We start from the raw sequence: 16,163 nt of genomic DNA on the forward strand, positions 1-16,163 counted from the left end.
ATATGAACATCATTAACCTGAGCCCCCATATTAAAATTTAAAATTAAACCTTTCCTGCCAGAGGTCTCTTCCTGCTAAAAGGAAGTTCTTTTCCCCCACCATCACCAAGTGCCTATTCACAGGTTACCATGGAGTGTTGAAGTTACTTATTTCTTCTTGGTTATAAAATTTGTCCACATTCTTTACGGTATTAGGTGCCCCTAAAGATTCCCTTGTGTGAATGCGATTACATAATTTCACCTGTATGAAATTCAATTGCATAACAAAGAACTCTTGGGAGGGGAAAAACAAGAAAAATGCAAATATCACTCGAACAAGAATTCTTATTTTATTGACTAAATCTCAGCTTACAGGAAGACAGTTGTATTGCAAAGACAGAACCGGGTACAAGTTCTAGTGCTGTGGTCATCTACTCACTAAAACTCCACAAAAACCATGATGCTTTGAAATACAGCTATGTCACCGGACAGAAAGACACTGGAACGCCATTACAGCACGTCACAATATGAATAGGATGAGGAGGCAGCGGTGGCTGACTCAGACGCTGGGAGGGATCAAGGGGAAGGTGGCGTATGACAAATGCACATCTCACTTTCTAGTTTTGTGTCACTCATCTTCTCTCCCAGCTTGTGAACGGATGTGTCCTCGTCTGCAGCGTACTGTATACTGCACTGGTATTTCATCTGAGCACAGTGCTTGTACCACAAGTTCTAGTGAATCATTTACTATCTTAAAATTATTCTGATAGGAAACTACAGCAGTACGGGGCGTGTCTTTCAAAATAAAGATTTACTTTTTGGTATTTTGATATTCTGTGTTTTGCTTGCTAACTCATAAAACAGGGACTGCAACTGATCATCATTCATTCATTAGAAATAACATCCTGTTGGCTAATTGTCTATAACTAACAACAGCAGTTACTTTGGATTGTTAGGTTAGACTGGAGGTTTGGGTATAATGTTTTATAAGACAACGTGATAAAAAGTCAAATTTTCTGTTTTAAAGAATGTTGGCAAGACGATGCTAAAACATCTGACTTTACCAATAGCTCTGTCTCCACTATCAAAATGTTAGCTAGCTAATTTAGCTACGGATGGTTCCATGCTTGGAAAAAAGAAGCAAGGCTAAAGAAGAAAATTGAATATTTCAATTTCAAAATACGCGACATAATTAAAAATTTACTTGTGTAAAAAGCAACATCAGGCTATTCTTACATTAGGGGTATGATAAGCTAATGTTGATCTCTTTACTAATGCAAGAGAATAATTCAGAAAAATCAAGCTGAATGACACCAAACTAAGACAGCTTAAAAACACTGAATTCAGGGGTTGTTTGACACAGATGAAAAAAATCCCGGATCCTGTTTGCTAAACACAATTTTCAAAACTCAACTGCCTACATAGCATAAAAGTAAAGGGAACCTTTTATTCATTTTCATGTCTTTGTCATAAACATACTGTTACAGTGTTAGATACTCATATTAATGATGCTTAGATAGTGAGGTCTTTGGATGTATAATGCCTGTGAGCTGAAAACTACCTTAAAACTTGTTTTAAACACTCAGGTTCTGATAGCTACCCTTGGATCAATATGATGTCACGAGAGGGAGGTGATATACTCAATACAGTCATCCCAGGAACATAGCTTTAGCTGCAGACACTGTCATCCCACCTGTCTGCTATTCAAACCTTCTGTTTACAATCGGCAGCCAATCAGAAGAAAGTTGTCTTAGAGGGGAGGAGCTAAAGTAGCTCGTTTCAGTTTAAAATAAATAACAATTACTTTGAAAGGAGCAGAATAGGTCCCCTTTAGTTATAGCAAATCTAAACTTAGCTTAAAGGAAAATGAAATATTGTAGAGCAGCATGAGAGCCTGTGTAGCCCAGAATGTGCCAAAGAAACAAAGGCTCTATTAGGGCCATTTTTTGTGTTTGAAATGAGGTGAAAGCCACCAGAAGTTGTATTGAGCTGCTGGCAATCTGCAGTCTTATCATTTAATATCACCGAGCCCTACGTACTGGCCCTTTTACAGAAATAGTATTAAAGGTGGCCATGGTGTCCATGTCTGAAAAGTGAAACCATTAAAGAGGTGCTTTAAACCCAAACTGTTTATACTGACCACCAGGCGATGATCCCTGTGGCTAAAATAGGAATTCCAGCCATGTGTGGTAAATGGAAAAAAACATCATTCGTTTCACTTTGCAAATTTTTGTCAGAAAAGCGAATTATGGAGGCCATGCTCATTGGCCAGTGACTTGTGACTGACAAAACGCATAACATGGCTTCATAGTCAGATCCACCTCTGGCTTGACACATCTGCTTTCCAAGCAAGAGCAAAGTGGTGACGCTGAAAACACAAATTCACAAACCAATCAATAATAATGTCTACACTACTGGGAGACTGGTTTGGTGTCGGCTCTTTTTTACGTAACAAGAATTGTCAATAAAACCTCCCACGTGTCTCTATTTACAAGAATCCTCACGTTGCTTATCGTTGCACGTTGCCATGGGTGCTTCAAGCACGTCACGTTTATTTGGGAAGAGCGCGAATGTTGAAAGATGGTTTCGGAGTGAACGCTGCAAAGGAACAATGACGCGATGAGGTAATGTGGCTTCATACGGTCATGCCAGTGTGGGATGTGCTTGGGCTCGCACGGTTTACTCCGCACAGCACAGCGCTGCTTGAAGTTGACAGATGGGGAGCAGTGTCCGCATCAGGACCGTCCTTTGTTCTGAATCAGGAGGCTGCCGATGAGGTCAGAGATTGTCACAAGATGCAGTTATTTACTCTCTCGCTGATCCAACGCATCATGCGGAGGGGCTGAGCTGGTCCTCTGTCAGATCCGAGCTGAGGCTACTGACGTGTTGTTTGTCACCGGTACACTAACTACAACTATAGAGTGCTACAGCCTGTGACGGGATAAACACTGAGCAGTTTTTCACAAGAGGGCTTTAGCACATACAGTTTCATGCAGTTTATGTCTGAAAAGCAACACAGAGAACATCCATTCACACACTACGCATGATCCACCCCCCCAAAGAAAAATAATTCAATTGATATTCATGAAGTCAAAAAGGAATGGATTAGTTTTGTTGTTGTTTTTTAAATCCAAAAGCAAAACATTTAAGTCCCTACATTTGATTCAAATTCAAATCTCTCGCTCTGTCTTCATGCTTAGCTTTTTTTTAGTTCCTGAAGGTGGTGAGATGAGCACACAACATTAATAGCATTACAAATACATCACACTGGATAGAAACTAAGTAAGTATATTCAGATTTTTTTTCTTTTAGCCCTAGGATGTCTCAAGAGGTCATAACAGCAATATTCACTCTGGGACATGATGCAAGAAATTGTGCTACTGCAAAAAAAAAAAATCACATCACAACATTTTACCTTTTTTTTCCTCCTAAAGCCAGTTCAGATTCGAAGTTTGAATTACTCGTCATGCAGTTTATAAAAAGTGACTCTTGAGTGTTTGCTTTTTTCCCCCTGCACTTAATTGGAACAGATCATTTTTCTTTTTCAGACAAAGTTTAAAAGAAAACACATTTTTAAGTGAAGGTCTGGATGAAAACGTGAGCAAAGCAGACAGATCTTTTTCTTGTTCTCTTTTGGAAAAAACGCTTCAAAGGAACATCATACAAACGGAATTTCAGGAGTGAGTAGAAAAAAGTCTTCCAACTGTGAAGTAGATATGTTCATGGTGAAGAGCAGAGACATCGCACGCATTCGCTCCATCTAGTCTGAGATGAAGGAAAGCTGTAGATCATCTCACATAATGCGCAAGTATTCAGTATGTACAGCAGCATACCACACCTGTTACACAGCTATACCTCAACACCATATCACAATGCTGAGTCGAATGGGAAACAAAGAGAGCTACCTTACAAAAAAATAGAAAAAATAGATTGTGTAGTCTTTTTTTTTTCTTCTTTTTTTAAAGATTCAAATAAATAATAAAATTCTCAAAGAAATATTAAACTACTTGTTTTAGATTCAAACGCACGGCGACGCACACGGACACATTCACACTTTCATATTCTTGTTACAAGTAAAACACTGAAACCACGGCTCAGTCAGTCTTTTTATCTTGTAAGGTGTTAGCTTGAGCTCTGTTTCGGTCAAAAACACGAATCTTTTGTCCCTTGGCTTCTTAAAAAAAAACTTCTTATCAGTGTTGAAGAGATCACGAGGAGTTCTGCCCAACTCCTGCTGACTTTTTTATCTTTTTATGTTATTTTAATTCATTTTTTTTGCTGCAAGTATTGCTTTAAGGAATATATTTTGGTCTTCTTGTCAGATCGATTTAGTGGTGAAATCTCTAATGTAGCGTTTTTTTCTTCATTTTTCTACACTTGCATTTTGAACGTGTCCTTGAATTCCAAGTGTTAAAACAGGACATTCGACCAATCATGAGGAATGTGTGCGTTCTACAAAGACGTCCTCGGAAGTCCTCCGGCGCGTGTGTCTGCGCTCTTCCTTTCCCACAATGTTTAAAACAGGAGACGTGTTAGTGCTTTGTTATCGCTTTGTTTCTTTTCCCATGCATGAACATCTACGTGGTTGGATGAGAGGTATAAAAGTGTGTGCCGGTGAGCCCTGACATGCTCAGACGCAGATTTCTATGGGTGTCGGCACTAGCATGCGGCCGCCAGGTGAGCCGTTTTCTCGGGGCATTCGATCGTAGCTGTTGGTGGATGACACGGAGCTGTTGGTGGAGACGGACACGAAATGGTGGCCCCCGCCGGGTTCCATCATCCCTCCTTTGGCCCCGCTGCCTCCGCTCCCCCTCTTCACCGCCACTGGCAACATGGGAGAGAGGGGCGACACTGGGGAGCGAGGTGACAGAGTCTGCTGCTTCATCCTCTCCACGAGATGCTCCTCGTCTTCTTCCCCGGACGATGATGACGAGATTGTGCCGTCCACCTCCCCACGGACTCCTCCTCCACCTCCTCCGCCGCCGCCGCCTCCGCCGCCTCCGCCACTAACTCTTTCGCCGCCACCTCCAGCAACCATGTTGCCGTTGTTGTTATCGTTCTCCGCGTCTAACATCCAGGAGTGGCTGAAGTACCCGAACACTTCTTTGACGGAGCAGCGGCGGTCCTGCTCCACCGATAGCAGGCGGCGGAACATGCGAAGGGCCTGCTCGGTGAAGCGCCTCCACTGCGACGGCACCGTGTTCGTCCTCCTCCTCTGCCAACGGATGAACTCCTGGTAGAAAGAGTCAGAGGGCAGAGCCTTCTCCCAAGGGAAGTTACCAGTCAGCATGCAGAACAGCAGCACACCGAAGGCCCAGACGTCAGTGCTGTAGTCCACGCAGAAGCCCTCGTGGCGGGACACATCGCAGAGCTCCGGAGCTGTGTAGGGGATGGTGCCGCTCACCTGGAGGGAAAACCCAACAGGTTACAGTCACTGGAGGAAACGTGCGAATATAAAAGCGTACAAAACTCAAACACTACTCACTCTTTTCACTGGTGAGCCAGCCCGGCGAGTCATTCCGAAGTCAGAGAGCTTGACCTTGCGGCACTCTCGGTCAAAGATGAGGATGTTTTCAGGCTTAATGTCCCGATGGACCAGCTTCTTACAGTGCAGGTAGTCCAGAGCGATGGCTACCTGGTGTACACAGCGCTTTGCTACTGTTTCAGGAAGACCGACCTTGAGGGCCAAAGAAAGGAAAAGCACTATTTTATTCAGGGGATTTTACAGTTTTAAGCCAACTTTCTTCTGACTGTGGATCAGTAATCATCTGTATTACTATCGTTATCTGCGAATCAGCACCTGTGGAGGAATTATATCGAAGAGGTCTCCCGCCACGGCGTACTCCTGTGCAAACACGTAGTACTCGTCGGTCTCGAAGGCGATGCCAAACATGTTGATGATGAAGGGGCACGGAGACAGGTACAGGGAGATGCTGTACTCCCGTAGAAAAGACTTCAGCTTGGTTGTCTTCTTCTTCAGGAACTTCAGTGCCATTTTTGTACCTTTTGGGAAAAATACAGATGTTTTTTTTACAGATGCACAAAAAACCCAGTTTTTGTATCACGACTTTACTGAGGTATTATTTTAAATTACTCACTTATTTAGATTTTGTTCAGGCTTAAAGTTAAACCCCTGTGCTGATTGGAGTGAACTGAAACTCTTTGAATTCAATTCAGCGTTATTTATGTCACTAAATCACAGCAACAGGGGCCTTAAGACGCTTTATATTGTTAGGTAAAGACAGAGAAAACCCCCGAAATCAGATGACCCCCTTCAAGCAAGCAATTGGTGACAGTGGAAAGGAAAAACTCCCTTTTAACAGGAAGAAACCTCCAGCAGAATTAGGCTCAGGGAGGCGCAGCCATCTGCCATGACCAGTTGGGGGTGTTGTCGTCTATCCAAGAAGACCGTGCTTGAGATTTCTGCTATTTTAATTATTAGTCTGTAACTTTTCACTAAGGAGGTTTCTGTCTGTACATTTATGAATGCAGTTATTTAACCAAGCTTGCAATTTAGCATTCCATCCACTAATCTAACTATTAACACTTCTGTCTAAACAAAGGGACATCTCATTAGGAGCCAAAAGCAAAATTACACTTAAGGTGCAGAGACCAAAACAAAAAGGTGACAGCGCAATCACTTAAGACGTCATGTACTCTGTGGTGGTCCCTTACCTCTGATCTTGTGAATGACCAGATCCACCTTGCCATAGGTTCCCTTGCCCAGCTCTCTGATCACCTCGTAGTACTTGTTGACCTCTAGTCTCTCCAAATTTTGGGCAGCAATCAGCTGCAGCTCATCCAGGATGTCCATGTTGGCTCGAGAAACCAGCGGAGAGGAGGTCATGGTGCGGACTGCTTCAGGGTGCAAAAAAAACTGACTCGGGTAGGACAGGAGCAGCAATAGCAGCTAACAGCTGGTGTCACTGTACAGAAAGAAGAGAGGAGAAACATTTTGAAAACTGCTTCATCCTTCTACTCTTCCTCATTTCAAGTACAACAAGTTGGCTGTGATAGGACGGGCACACGAAGAGAAAAACAGGCTCTCGTCCTCTTGTGGGACCAAAACAGGAGCATGTGATATGTGATGTTTGTGTTGCATTCCAAGGTCGGCAATGCACAGCACGCTGTCGACACCGAAGCTCACAGCGTGCTGCTCTGATCTGCAGTGTGATAGCCGCTGAAAATGCTAATTATCTGCAGTGAAGGCTTAAGTAATTCTAAATGCTCGCCAAGGGGGATACCAGAGCTGAGCTGTGAGCTGAGTCACACACACACACACACACACACACACACACACACACACACACACACACACACACACACACACACACACAGGCAGCCAATAACAGTCCTTTCTAGCAAATCCAATTCCTGCTGCAGTGTGATTATTCTTAGTGATTGCTTCCCTTTTTTCTCTTCCTGAGCGGCTGGACCTGCCAAGCACTGACCCTCACTGATCCAGGCGAATGTGGAGGAACTATAGGAGCGCGCACACACACACACACACACACACACACACACACACACACACACACACACACACACACACACACACACACACACACACACACACACTCGTTACACAACCCGAGGTGCTGGAAAGCAGCCACTCTATATGAGCAGACACTTGGATTGGCTTTATATCTACAGCAGCCTCCTCATCATCAACACACTCGCCTGCCATTCCATGTACTTCACATATCTCATATTCTCCGCACACATCCACAGATGGATAACATTTCATTGCACAGTCTGGTTTTAGATGCAGAAAGTAACATTCAGTTGTATGCATCACAACGTTAAGTTGCCAACTATGTGATCAAACACACACACACGCAGCAATGTGCTACTTTACAGTTTTTTCTGAATGCTTAAACCCTAACTGTGATTCCTGTAGCACAATCTCTAAAACTATTCAGACTTATAGCAAAACCACTCACTGAGTTTGCAAAACTAAAAGCACAAAAACTGCTTTGCACTCAGTTTGCAATTTTGTAACACACACTTTGCAAAACTGTAGGCACAATTCACTGCACAACACTCAATTACCAAATTTCCAACACACTCCTAGCAAAAGTATACACATGTATGGCTATCATTAACACTAATTTGCCAACTGTCTGGCACACTTTCACATGTGAAAACTTTCTTAGATAATTCGTTCACTTTGCAATCAGCCTAAGCACTATAATACAGGTAAGCTGTGTGTGCGGAGTACAATGGAGGGAGCAGAAAGAGTGAGAAGTAGAGGAGGCCGAGGAAGAGGACGTGGAGGTGAAGAAGTAGGATGAAGAGGACGACAAGGACAAGGAGGAGCAAGAGGTTGACGAGGAGGGGGGAGAGGAAGATGAGGAGGGGGGAGAGGAAGGGTAGGAAGAGTAAGAAATAGAATTGCTGATGACATCAGAGCTACAATAGTGGACCATGTAATCAACCGTGGAATGACCCTGAGGGTAGCTGGCCAACGGGTCCAGCCTAACTCGAGCCGCTACACTGTAGCAAGTACCATAAGGACATCTTGAAATGAGAATCGGTTAGTACAGTCACTTTGCACAAAGATTTGTAGCACTGCCATATGCCAATGAGAAACACACCAATACCATTGATGTAAAAATACGGAAATTGTTACTTTACAGAATTGCTAGATGACCAGATGCTGGGGGCAGAGGAAGCATGTTCACTGCAGACCAAGTAACCCATATACTCATTATGGCGATTGCAAATAATCCTATACTTGGAAATAAACACTTGTGTTTGTTTTGATGTGTGTGAATAAACACCAGTACTTGAAGTTTGGATTCCTCTATGCTTATGGATCTATGACAGAAGTATGAGCTCAGACTGACATAGCCTACCTTGTGCACAGAGGAAGCAAAAGCCAGATGTGTTTTGTATTCATACCATCAGTGTGCAGTTGGCGCATTGTGTGCTTAGTAGATGATGGCTTGTGTGTACTGTTTGATACGGAAACACCATTTTTACGAAGGTGTGAAGAGTTAATCCAGCTGTGTTTGCTTTTGCAAGAGAACTACAATGTTTTGATTATTGGGTGACAGGTTTTCTTATTTGTGTGAAGAGTTTTGCAAAATTAGCCAATAGTTACAATAAATGTGCTTAAGCAATCAGAAAAAACTGTAAGTACCCCGTCGCCCCTCCACAGACCTCTGCGTTCTCTGTGGGAGTGTAATCTTTTTTTGCGTGTGAAGCGGACAGGAAGAGAGGCTGACGGCAGCAGGTGAGGAGAGATGAGTCAGTTTGGGTGATAAATGGCAGTGCAGAGAGGATGTACTGTATCTCTCTCTCTCCTCTAAATAAAAGCTCTTGGGTGCATGTGATAAAAACACACATGCACAGGAGGGAGTTGTAAACAGAAGAGACCGTTTGTTTCTGCCGGGGATCAGAAGTGCTTACTGTAGCACTGCAGGATTGTGCCTCGTTCTTTTTCTGAGTGTGCGTTTGGCTCTGGTATGTTATCACGATAACATTCATAAACGTACAATGTATATTCAGTCAATAATAACTACTTAAAGCTGCAAATTCAACCAAGCTAGCTGTTTTGAGTGAAAACTGGGGCAGTAAATTTGAACTTTTCCATTTTTTTTCCATTTAGCTCCATCAAAAAGCGCTAAATAACTGAATAAACAGTTTAAACTGATTTTCCAATAACTAATTAATTATTTTACAACAAGAATTACAGTTATGAGTAAATAGTGATATAGTGATTTAAGTGTTGCTAACAGTGTTATCTCTCTGTAGATGAGGAACCCAGATAAGCCACAGATATTGACACTCTGCAATGCTTAGAGCTAATTAGCACCAGTTAGCAAGCGCTAATGAGTCCTAAAGATGCTAACAGCTACCACAAAGATGGAAAGGGATTGTATTTCTCACATTGTTGTAGTTCTATCCTTTATAATATAAAGTGCCACTGTTTGAATAAAACCAAACTAGATTTAAACATGCAAAAAGACGTGCTGTGGTGGTTTGTACCATCGCGTCACAGCAAGACGTTTCTGGGTTCAACTCCACGGGGCAGCTTGGACTTTTCTGGAGCTTTTTGGTTTCCCCCCACAGACATGCATGGTGAGTTAATGGGTGAATCAAATTTTTATCTAAATGGATAAAAAACTAAAGTTGTGGACGCAGTAAACATGTTGCAAAAAAGGAGGAAACATGCACACTATTTGGCACCAAGTGTATCTTCAGAAAAATGGGAATTACAGTGGCTGTGAAGATAGCACATATGACCCAGGCTGACAAAAAGGCCCAGTAATCATCTCCTGAACCCGTATCTATTAATGCCATTGTACTGGTTCAGTTGTCCAGCACAGTCTGCAGACCTTTAACGACTGGCTAATGTGATTTAACTTATTTCGTACCTCTTTACTCAGGACGCCCTGGAAAGCAATATTAATACTGAATTGATTTCTGCCTTAGGTCTGATGATCTTGACTAGATTGAGTCCCTAATCATTTTAAGCATAACCGGATTAACGCACTTCCACTGTGCTCGACCAATTCGTTTAATGGAGCCAAACTTCCAGCCCGATTTCATTAGGTGTACACAACCAGGAGAGAGCACGGAGCGAATTTCAGCTTTGAGAATAAACTGGTTTCATAAAATCAAAGTAAAAGGAAAATTTTGACAAGGTACAGCAGCTTGTGTGGTTAGTTGCAGCAGTGATCTTCAAACTGTTCCCACAGCTCTTATTAGCAGATCTAGAGCTTAAGTTTTTCCAGCTAGTATGTGCAAAAAAAAGTCTGTGATGTAGGTCAAGCTACAGTCTCAAAGTTCAGAAGATTCTGCATCTTTATATATTTAATATTCACATCAAGATGGTGTGTGCGTGTGTGTGTAGACCAGACAATCCCAGCATTCATCACACTCTGCCTTTATCTAACACACTCTGTTTTCAGGTCTTTTTTTTCCTTTTCCAGCTTCTATAGACCTGTGTGTTTTTTGGCCTGCTGCTGTATGCGTGTGCTTTCGTTTACCACAGCTAAAACTGCATCTGTATTTGTATAGAAGCAGTAAGACTCGTGTAGCTCAGTGAGTCATCAGGCCAGGATAAATGTCGGCTCTCCGTGTGGAGGGGAAGTCTGCAGTCCCACTGCGTGAGTGCATCACATAGGCTCACCTTTAACAATAGAAACAACTCGATGCAAAAGCAGCTGCGTGTCGCAAGTGCTTTGCATCGCTGGTAGGAACAACTGCAGAGCAGCTGGATGGGTAAAATGAGATGATCAAAAGGGTTCAAATTTGGTATTTTCCCTGCAGCTCACGTTCAAATAATGCTGGGAAACTTTTCAGGATGAGGTGAAGGAGAATGGCAGCCTCTGTCTCACACCACTGTTGTTGTACTTTTTGGTGTTTAGGAGTATAAATACATAAACAGATGTATTAAGTTAGGGGCAACTGCATACCACATACTGTAAGTTTATACAAAGTTATCTAAGGTTGAAATAAGCCTTTCACATATTAATTATTTGTTGTAATCATCTTCAACATTCGCTCCACTACACATTATTATACACATTGTTCATTTTCCCCAAAGCATATCATTGATCTATTCATCTCAAAGCGAATTAATCGTCAACAATTGCTATAATTGTTTAATATTTAATAAATTATTCGACAAGCACAAATAAGAACCACACGCTGAGTCCAGTGTATTATTGTGAAAGGAATATTTCTGGTTCTTTTTATACAATGTGAAGATGCTAACCTGAGTCATGGTAAATTCAGATTGTCTGGTCTCTAGTTTGGGACAGTTTTATGCTAAACCTAAAAAGTCAGTTGACAGATTGATGCTTGTGTTAGTCCTCCTTTCCTGCAGACTGTTCTCTCCGACAGCCTGCAAAATTCAACGTTCTGGGAACAGACACAAAATACAGCATGTTCCTTTCAGCTGACCACATCCCCCCAGCCCTCCCCACTCGCTCAACACTGACCCTCTGTGCCACCAGGTTTAACACTCTGTGGAAACAGAGCAGCGACCAGGGGCCGCAGCTGACTAAATCCCAGACTGCTTATGCAACCAGCGGGCCGAGCCGGAGCACATTCGACGAGCCAAGGCAACGATCACAGCCACGTCCACCCCCACTGATGCAGCCGCGCTGCCCTCCAACAATAACAGCTTAATTTTTTTGCATTTCAGTGACTGTTTCTATTCTCCTGATAGATGTGCTGCAAAGAAACACATTCCTGCCTTCCACGTGAGAAACTGCAGCAACAAAAATATTTAGCCTTTAAATGTTCTGGACACGTTTGATTTGTCTTCTATTTATTGAAAAAAAGCTGCTGACTGCTGCACACGCACATAATCAAAGTGACTGTGTGTAAATGTGCACTGGCAGGGAGCAGAGGGAGGCCAGCAGCAAAACACCAGTCAGTGTGTGTGTGTGTGTGTGTGTGTGTGTGTGTGTGTGTGTGTGTGTGTGTGTGTGTGTGTGTGTGTGTGGAAAGTGAACAAAAACAGAATGTGGTTGCCAAAATCTCTAGTACCTACTTATATTACAGCTCCTCAGCAGTAGATATTTACACCTTAGTTTGATTTTACAGATTTTATTTAGAACGTTTTAAAGGCCTGAAATCAAAATCAAGCAAATTTTACTAATAAAATAAATAAATAATAATAATATTTTTAAAAGGGATCAAAAAGAACAGTAAATAATACAAATTGAAATACTAAAAGTAAAAGAGATGCACTTGGAGAAATTTAAAAAAATATATGTTGCTGGTTATTTTTGGAGTTTGGGGGACAAGAAAGCTCTGTTGCCTGTACGAGCCAGTTGGGAATTCTGAATTACTAGAAGGTGCTGATCGACAGACCTAAGTGAGAGGCATAGGACAACTAAAGGATTTGATAGTTAACGTAGGCGAGCCCGTGTAAACACTTACACGCAAGCAACAATATTTTAAAATGAATCCTGTACTTCCGAGGAAACCAGTGTAATAGTTTAAGAATGGGTGAAGCTTCCGTGTATCTTTCAGGAGTCTAGCAGCTGCAGTCTGAACCAGCTGCAGACATGTTTTAAGTGTTTTGCTCAACCCAACATATAATAACTTGTAGTAATCCAATCTAGATCATGAAAAGAAAGAAGTTTTTAACTATATTTAATATCTTAATTTGAGAAAGCTGGCTATAACAACTGCTGTGATCTGTCTAATTAAGGAGATGAATCAAAGATAACACTCAGACTTTAAACCTGAGGTTTAAGAAATGAGTCTCAAGATCTAAAGGGATAGTGAAAAATGTAACTGGCTGCTTATTCGCCACAGGAATCACTAAAATTTCAGTTTTACCATCACAGGGTTGAGAGACGGGTTTAAGAGGGAGGTAAATCTGGGTTTCATCTGCAAAAAAGTAGTAAGGAACATGATGGGTTTTTAAAAAAAAAAAAAACCCAAAAGGTGTGTGTACAACTGAAGTGGACCAAGAATGGAACCTTGAGGTACACCACTGGTTAAGGGGGTAGTTTTAGAAGAATAACTGCCAATGCTAATGGAAAACCACCTACAACTCAAATAAGACTTAAAACAGTTCAAAGCCATCCCACAAATAACAACACAATGAGTGTTCAAGATGTTGTAGTCCACTGTATCAAACACAGTGGTAAGATCCAGTAATATACGTACAGCATTAACTAGCATCAACAATAAACAGGAGATCACTGAAAACTCTTAACAGAGCAGATGCGATGAATTTGACTGAAAAACCTCACCAATATCATTGGTGCGTAAAACAGACGGCAGCAACAACTAGCTTAATTAGTATTTATGCTAACTAGGCTATATTCAGGGCTTCATCTTCATATTTAGCAAACAAAATTTAACTTGGTAATTGGATTTTTTAATCAAAATTGAATAAGGAAGATCTATCCTCTCAAAATCCTTATGGTAATACTGGTTATTTTCCATCTTCAACTAATTCAAATTCACCAGTCTTATCCATCAGTCGTCCTACCCGCATCTTCAAGCCAGTCAACCCAGTCCCTGTTCTTTAGAATCATTATTTAAACTCCTTCCCATCACCTCCTCATCTGGGTTATTCGGTCTACTTAAAGGTATGTGCTCACTCAGCTCTCCACCCGGCCCCTAGTTCAAGTTCAGCTGGCATCTCATCAACACAATATATAGGCACTGTGGATGAGCATTGAGGCATTGATTACATGATTTATCCAAAATAATGGCTTAGATCGGCTTGTATAGATTGGCTATAGGGCGTAACCCTTCATTTTTCTAAGCAAGTCCCCAAAATTGCCCAGTATAATCCAGCAAACATAGACAGCAGGTAGACCAGTCAGAATGTAAACATTCTGGTCTTGTATCATCCTCCAATCACTAAAGGCTTCAGCTTTCAGCAGGTCTGCATCGTCACCTGCAGTGTGTGTGCTCAGACAGCACTCACTGAAGGGACAACCACTGTCACTTTAGTGTAACAGAGCTTAGATAGCGGAAAGGAACAGACATGCATTAGCTCCTGCAGATACCTGACTGCCAACCCCCCTCCTCCACCCCTTCCTCCTCCTGCAAAAACACGGGATGCATAGTGGGGGTGAGGGAGGGCTTTTAGATGTTGTGTTGTGATCAATAATACAAATTCCACTACACAATCCGATACTGTAAACAACCTAAAATGCTTACAATCAATGATATTGTTGCTTGCTAGAGATCAATGACATTAGAAAATGTACATACAACATAGAGAAGAAATCACAGTTTTGTTTTCAGTGTGAACGCTGCTGTATGGCATTGGCCTAATGATGCACTGCATGCACACATCATAGCGGCACACACAGTAACGGAGCCTGGTCGGTCAGGGTGCAGGTGAGGATAAACGGTCAGCCCGGGTTTAATTCGCTACTCACCTTTCAGTTGATACCCATATGGAGACTGTGAAGTCCGCCCTGTCGGCCCAGGCTGCTACTGGTAAACACACAGGGAGATGTGAGCACATACTAAGACCAGGTGAGCCCAGAGAAACGTCTGATATCGGTGTCCAGCGAGAAGCCTCCGAGCAGCGTCGGTGGATGTGGTGTCGAGCATCCTGCAGCCTCCTCCGGCTCTGCGTCCTATTGTCTCCGCATCGCTCTGTCCTCTAGGATGGGAGGAGAGCAGAGGCAGGGGAGGAGAGACAAAGCCCTCCCCCTCCTCGCTGGCCCGGCCAATCGCAGCGCTGCTCCGCTGGGAGCCGCCGCTGCTCGCTGTCTCCATACAGACTATGGTACATTCAGGGATGATGGGAAATCCAACTTCTTCCAAATACAGTCAAATAAATAAATATGTTACCAACAGATAGCTTGAACTGGATATTGGCTATTTTTAATAATAGCTAAAAAAAAACCATTATTGTTATATTATTATTATATTTGCTTTTACATAATTTTCTCTGGGATTAATAAAGCATTCTGATTCTGACTCGTAAACGTTTACGTAAACAGACTTTGCTGTGTATGTTTTTATAAAATGTCTTTAGGCAATGTCATTTGAGGCAGTGTTGGTTAGTACAAAGATATATTAAGGCTTTTGTGCCAAGAATAAACACATAAATCAATGGAGTGGTCTGTCCCAGCTATCACGGCCGAGAGGCAGGGTGCACCCACAAATAAAGACAGACAACAATTCACACTTTATCCCAAACCCATATGTGTCTTTGGACTGTGAGCGGAAGCTGGTGTACCGAGAGTGGCCCCACACAACCCCCTATGAATAAGCACTTGGTGACAATGGGAAGGAAAAACTCACTTTTAACAGGAAGCAACCTCCACCAGAACCAGGCTCAGGGCGGGACGGCCTGGTTCTGGTGGAAGGAAGAAGAAAGGACAAAAGACACAAGAGAGCTAGAGATTAATAAAAACTAACAATTAAATATAGCGTGATGTATAAACACATAGCGAGTGTAAAAAGGGTGAAAAAGAAACATTCAGTGTGTCATAAGAAACCTCCAGCAGCATAGAGCTATTGATGTGTAACTAAGGGAGGATTCAAGGTCACCTGATCCATCCATAACTGTAAGCTTTATCAAAATGGAAAATTTAAGCCTAATCTTAAAAGTAGGGCGAGGGTGAGAGGGTTCCTGTCTCCTGAATCCAAACTGGGAGCTGGTTTCACAGAAGTGGGGCCTGAGAGCAGAAGGCTCTGCCTCCCATTCTACTTTTAAATACCCTAGGAACCAAAGCT

The 16,163-nt window shown here is 42.4% G+C and overlaps 1 protein-coding gene across 1 annotated transcript; it reads right to left on the minus strand.

The window, feature by feature from the left end:
• Nucleotides 1–314: 314 nt before the first annotated feature.
• On the minus strand, nucleotides 315–15,057 carry bsk146 (brain specific kinase 146). The gene is made up of 5 exons (XM_085415680.1): nucleotides 14,852–15,057; nucleotides 6,654–6,904; nucleotides 5,779–5,981; nucleotides 5,464–5,655; nucleotides 315–5,382 (listed from the first exon to the last, which is right to left on the minus strand). The coding sequence occupies exons 2-5, from the start codon at nucleotides 6,823–6,825 to the stop codon at nucleotides 4,609–4,611; spliced, it is 1,341 nt and encodes a 446-aa protein (XP_085271806.1). The 5' UTR covers nucleotides 6,826–6,904; nucleotides 14,852–15,057; the 3' UTR covers nucleotides 315–4,608.
• Nucleotides 15,058–16,163: the final 1,106 nt, after the last annotated feature.

Source organism: Rhamphochromis longiceps, linkage group LG8 (assembly GCF_057381845.1).
Source record: "Rhamphochromis longiceps isolate RC_006_pf linkage group LG8, R_longiceps_female_GT1.1, whole genome shotgun sequence".
In the NCBI taxonomy this organism is placed as follows: domain Eukaryota; kingdom Metazoa; phylum Chordata; class Actinopteri; order Cichliformes; family Cichlidae; genus Rhamphochromis; species Rhamphochromis longiceps.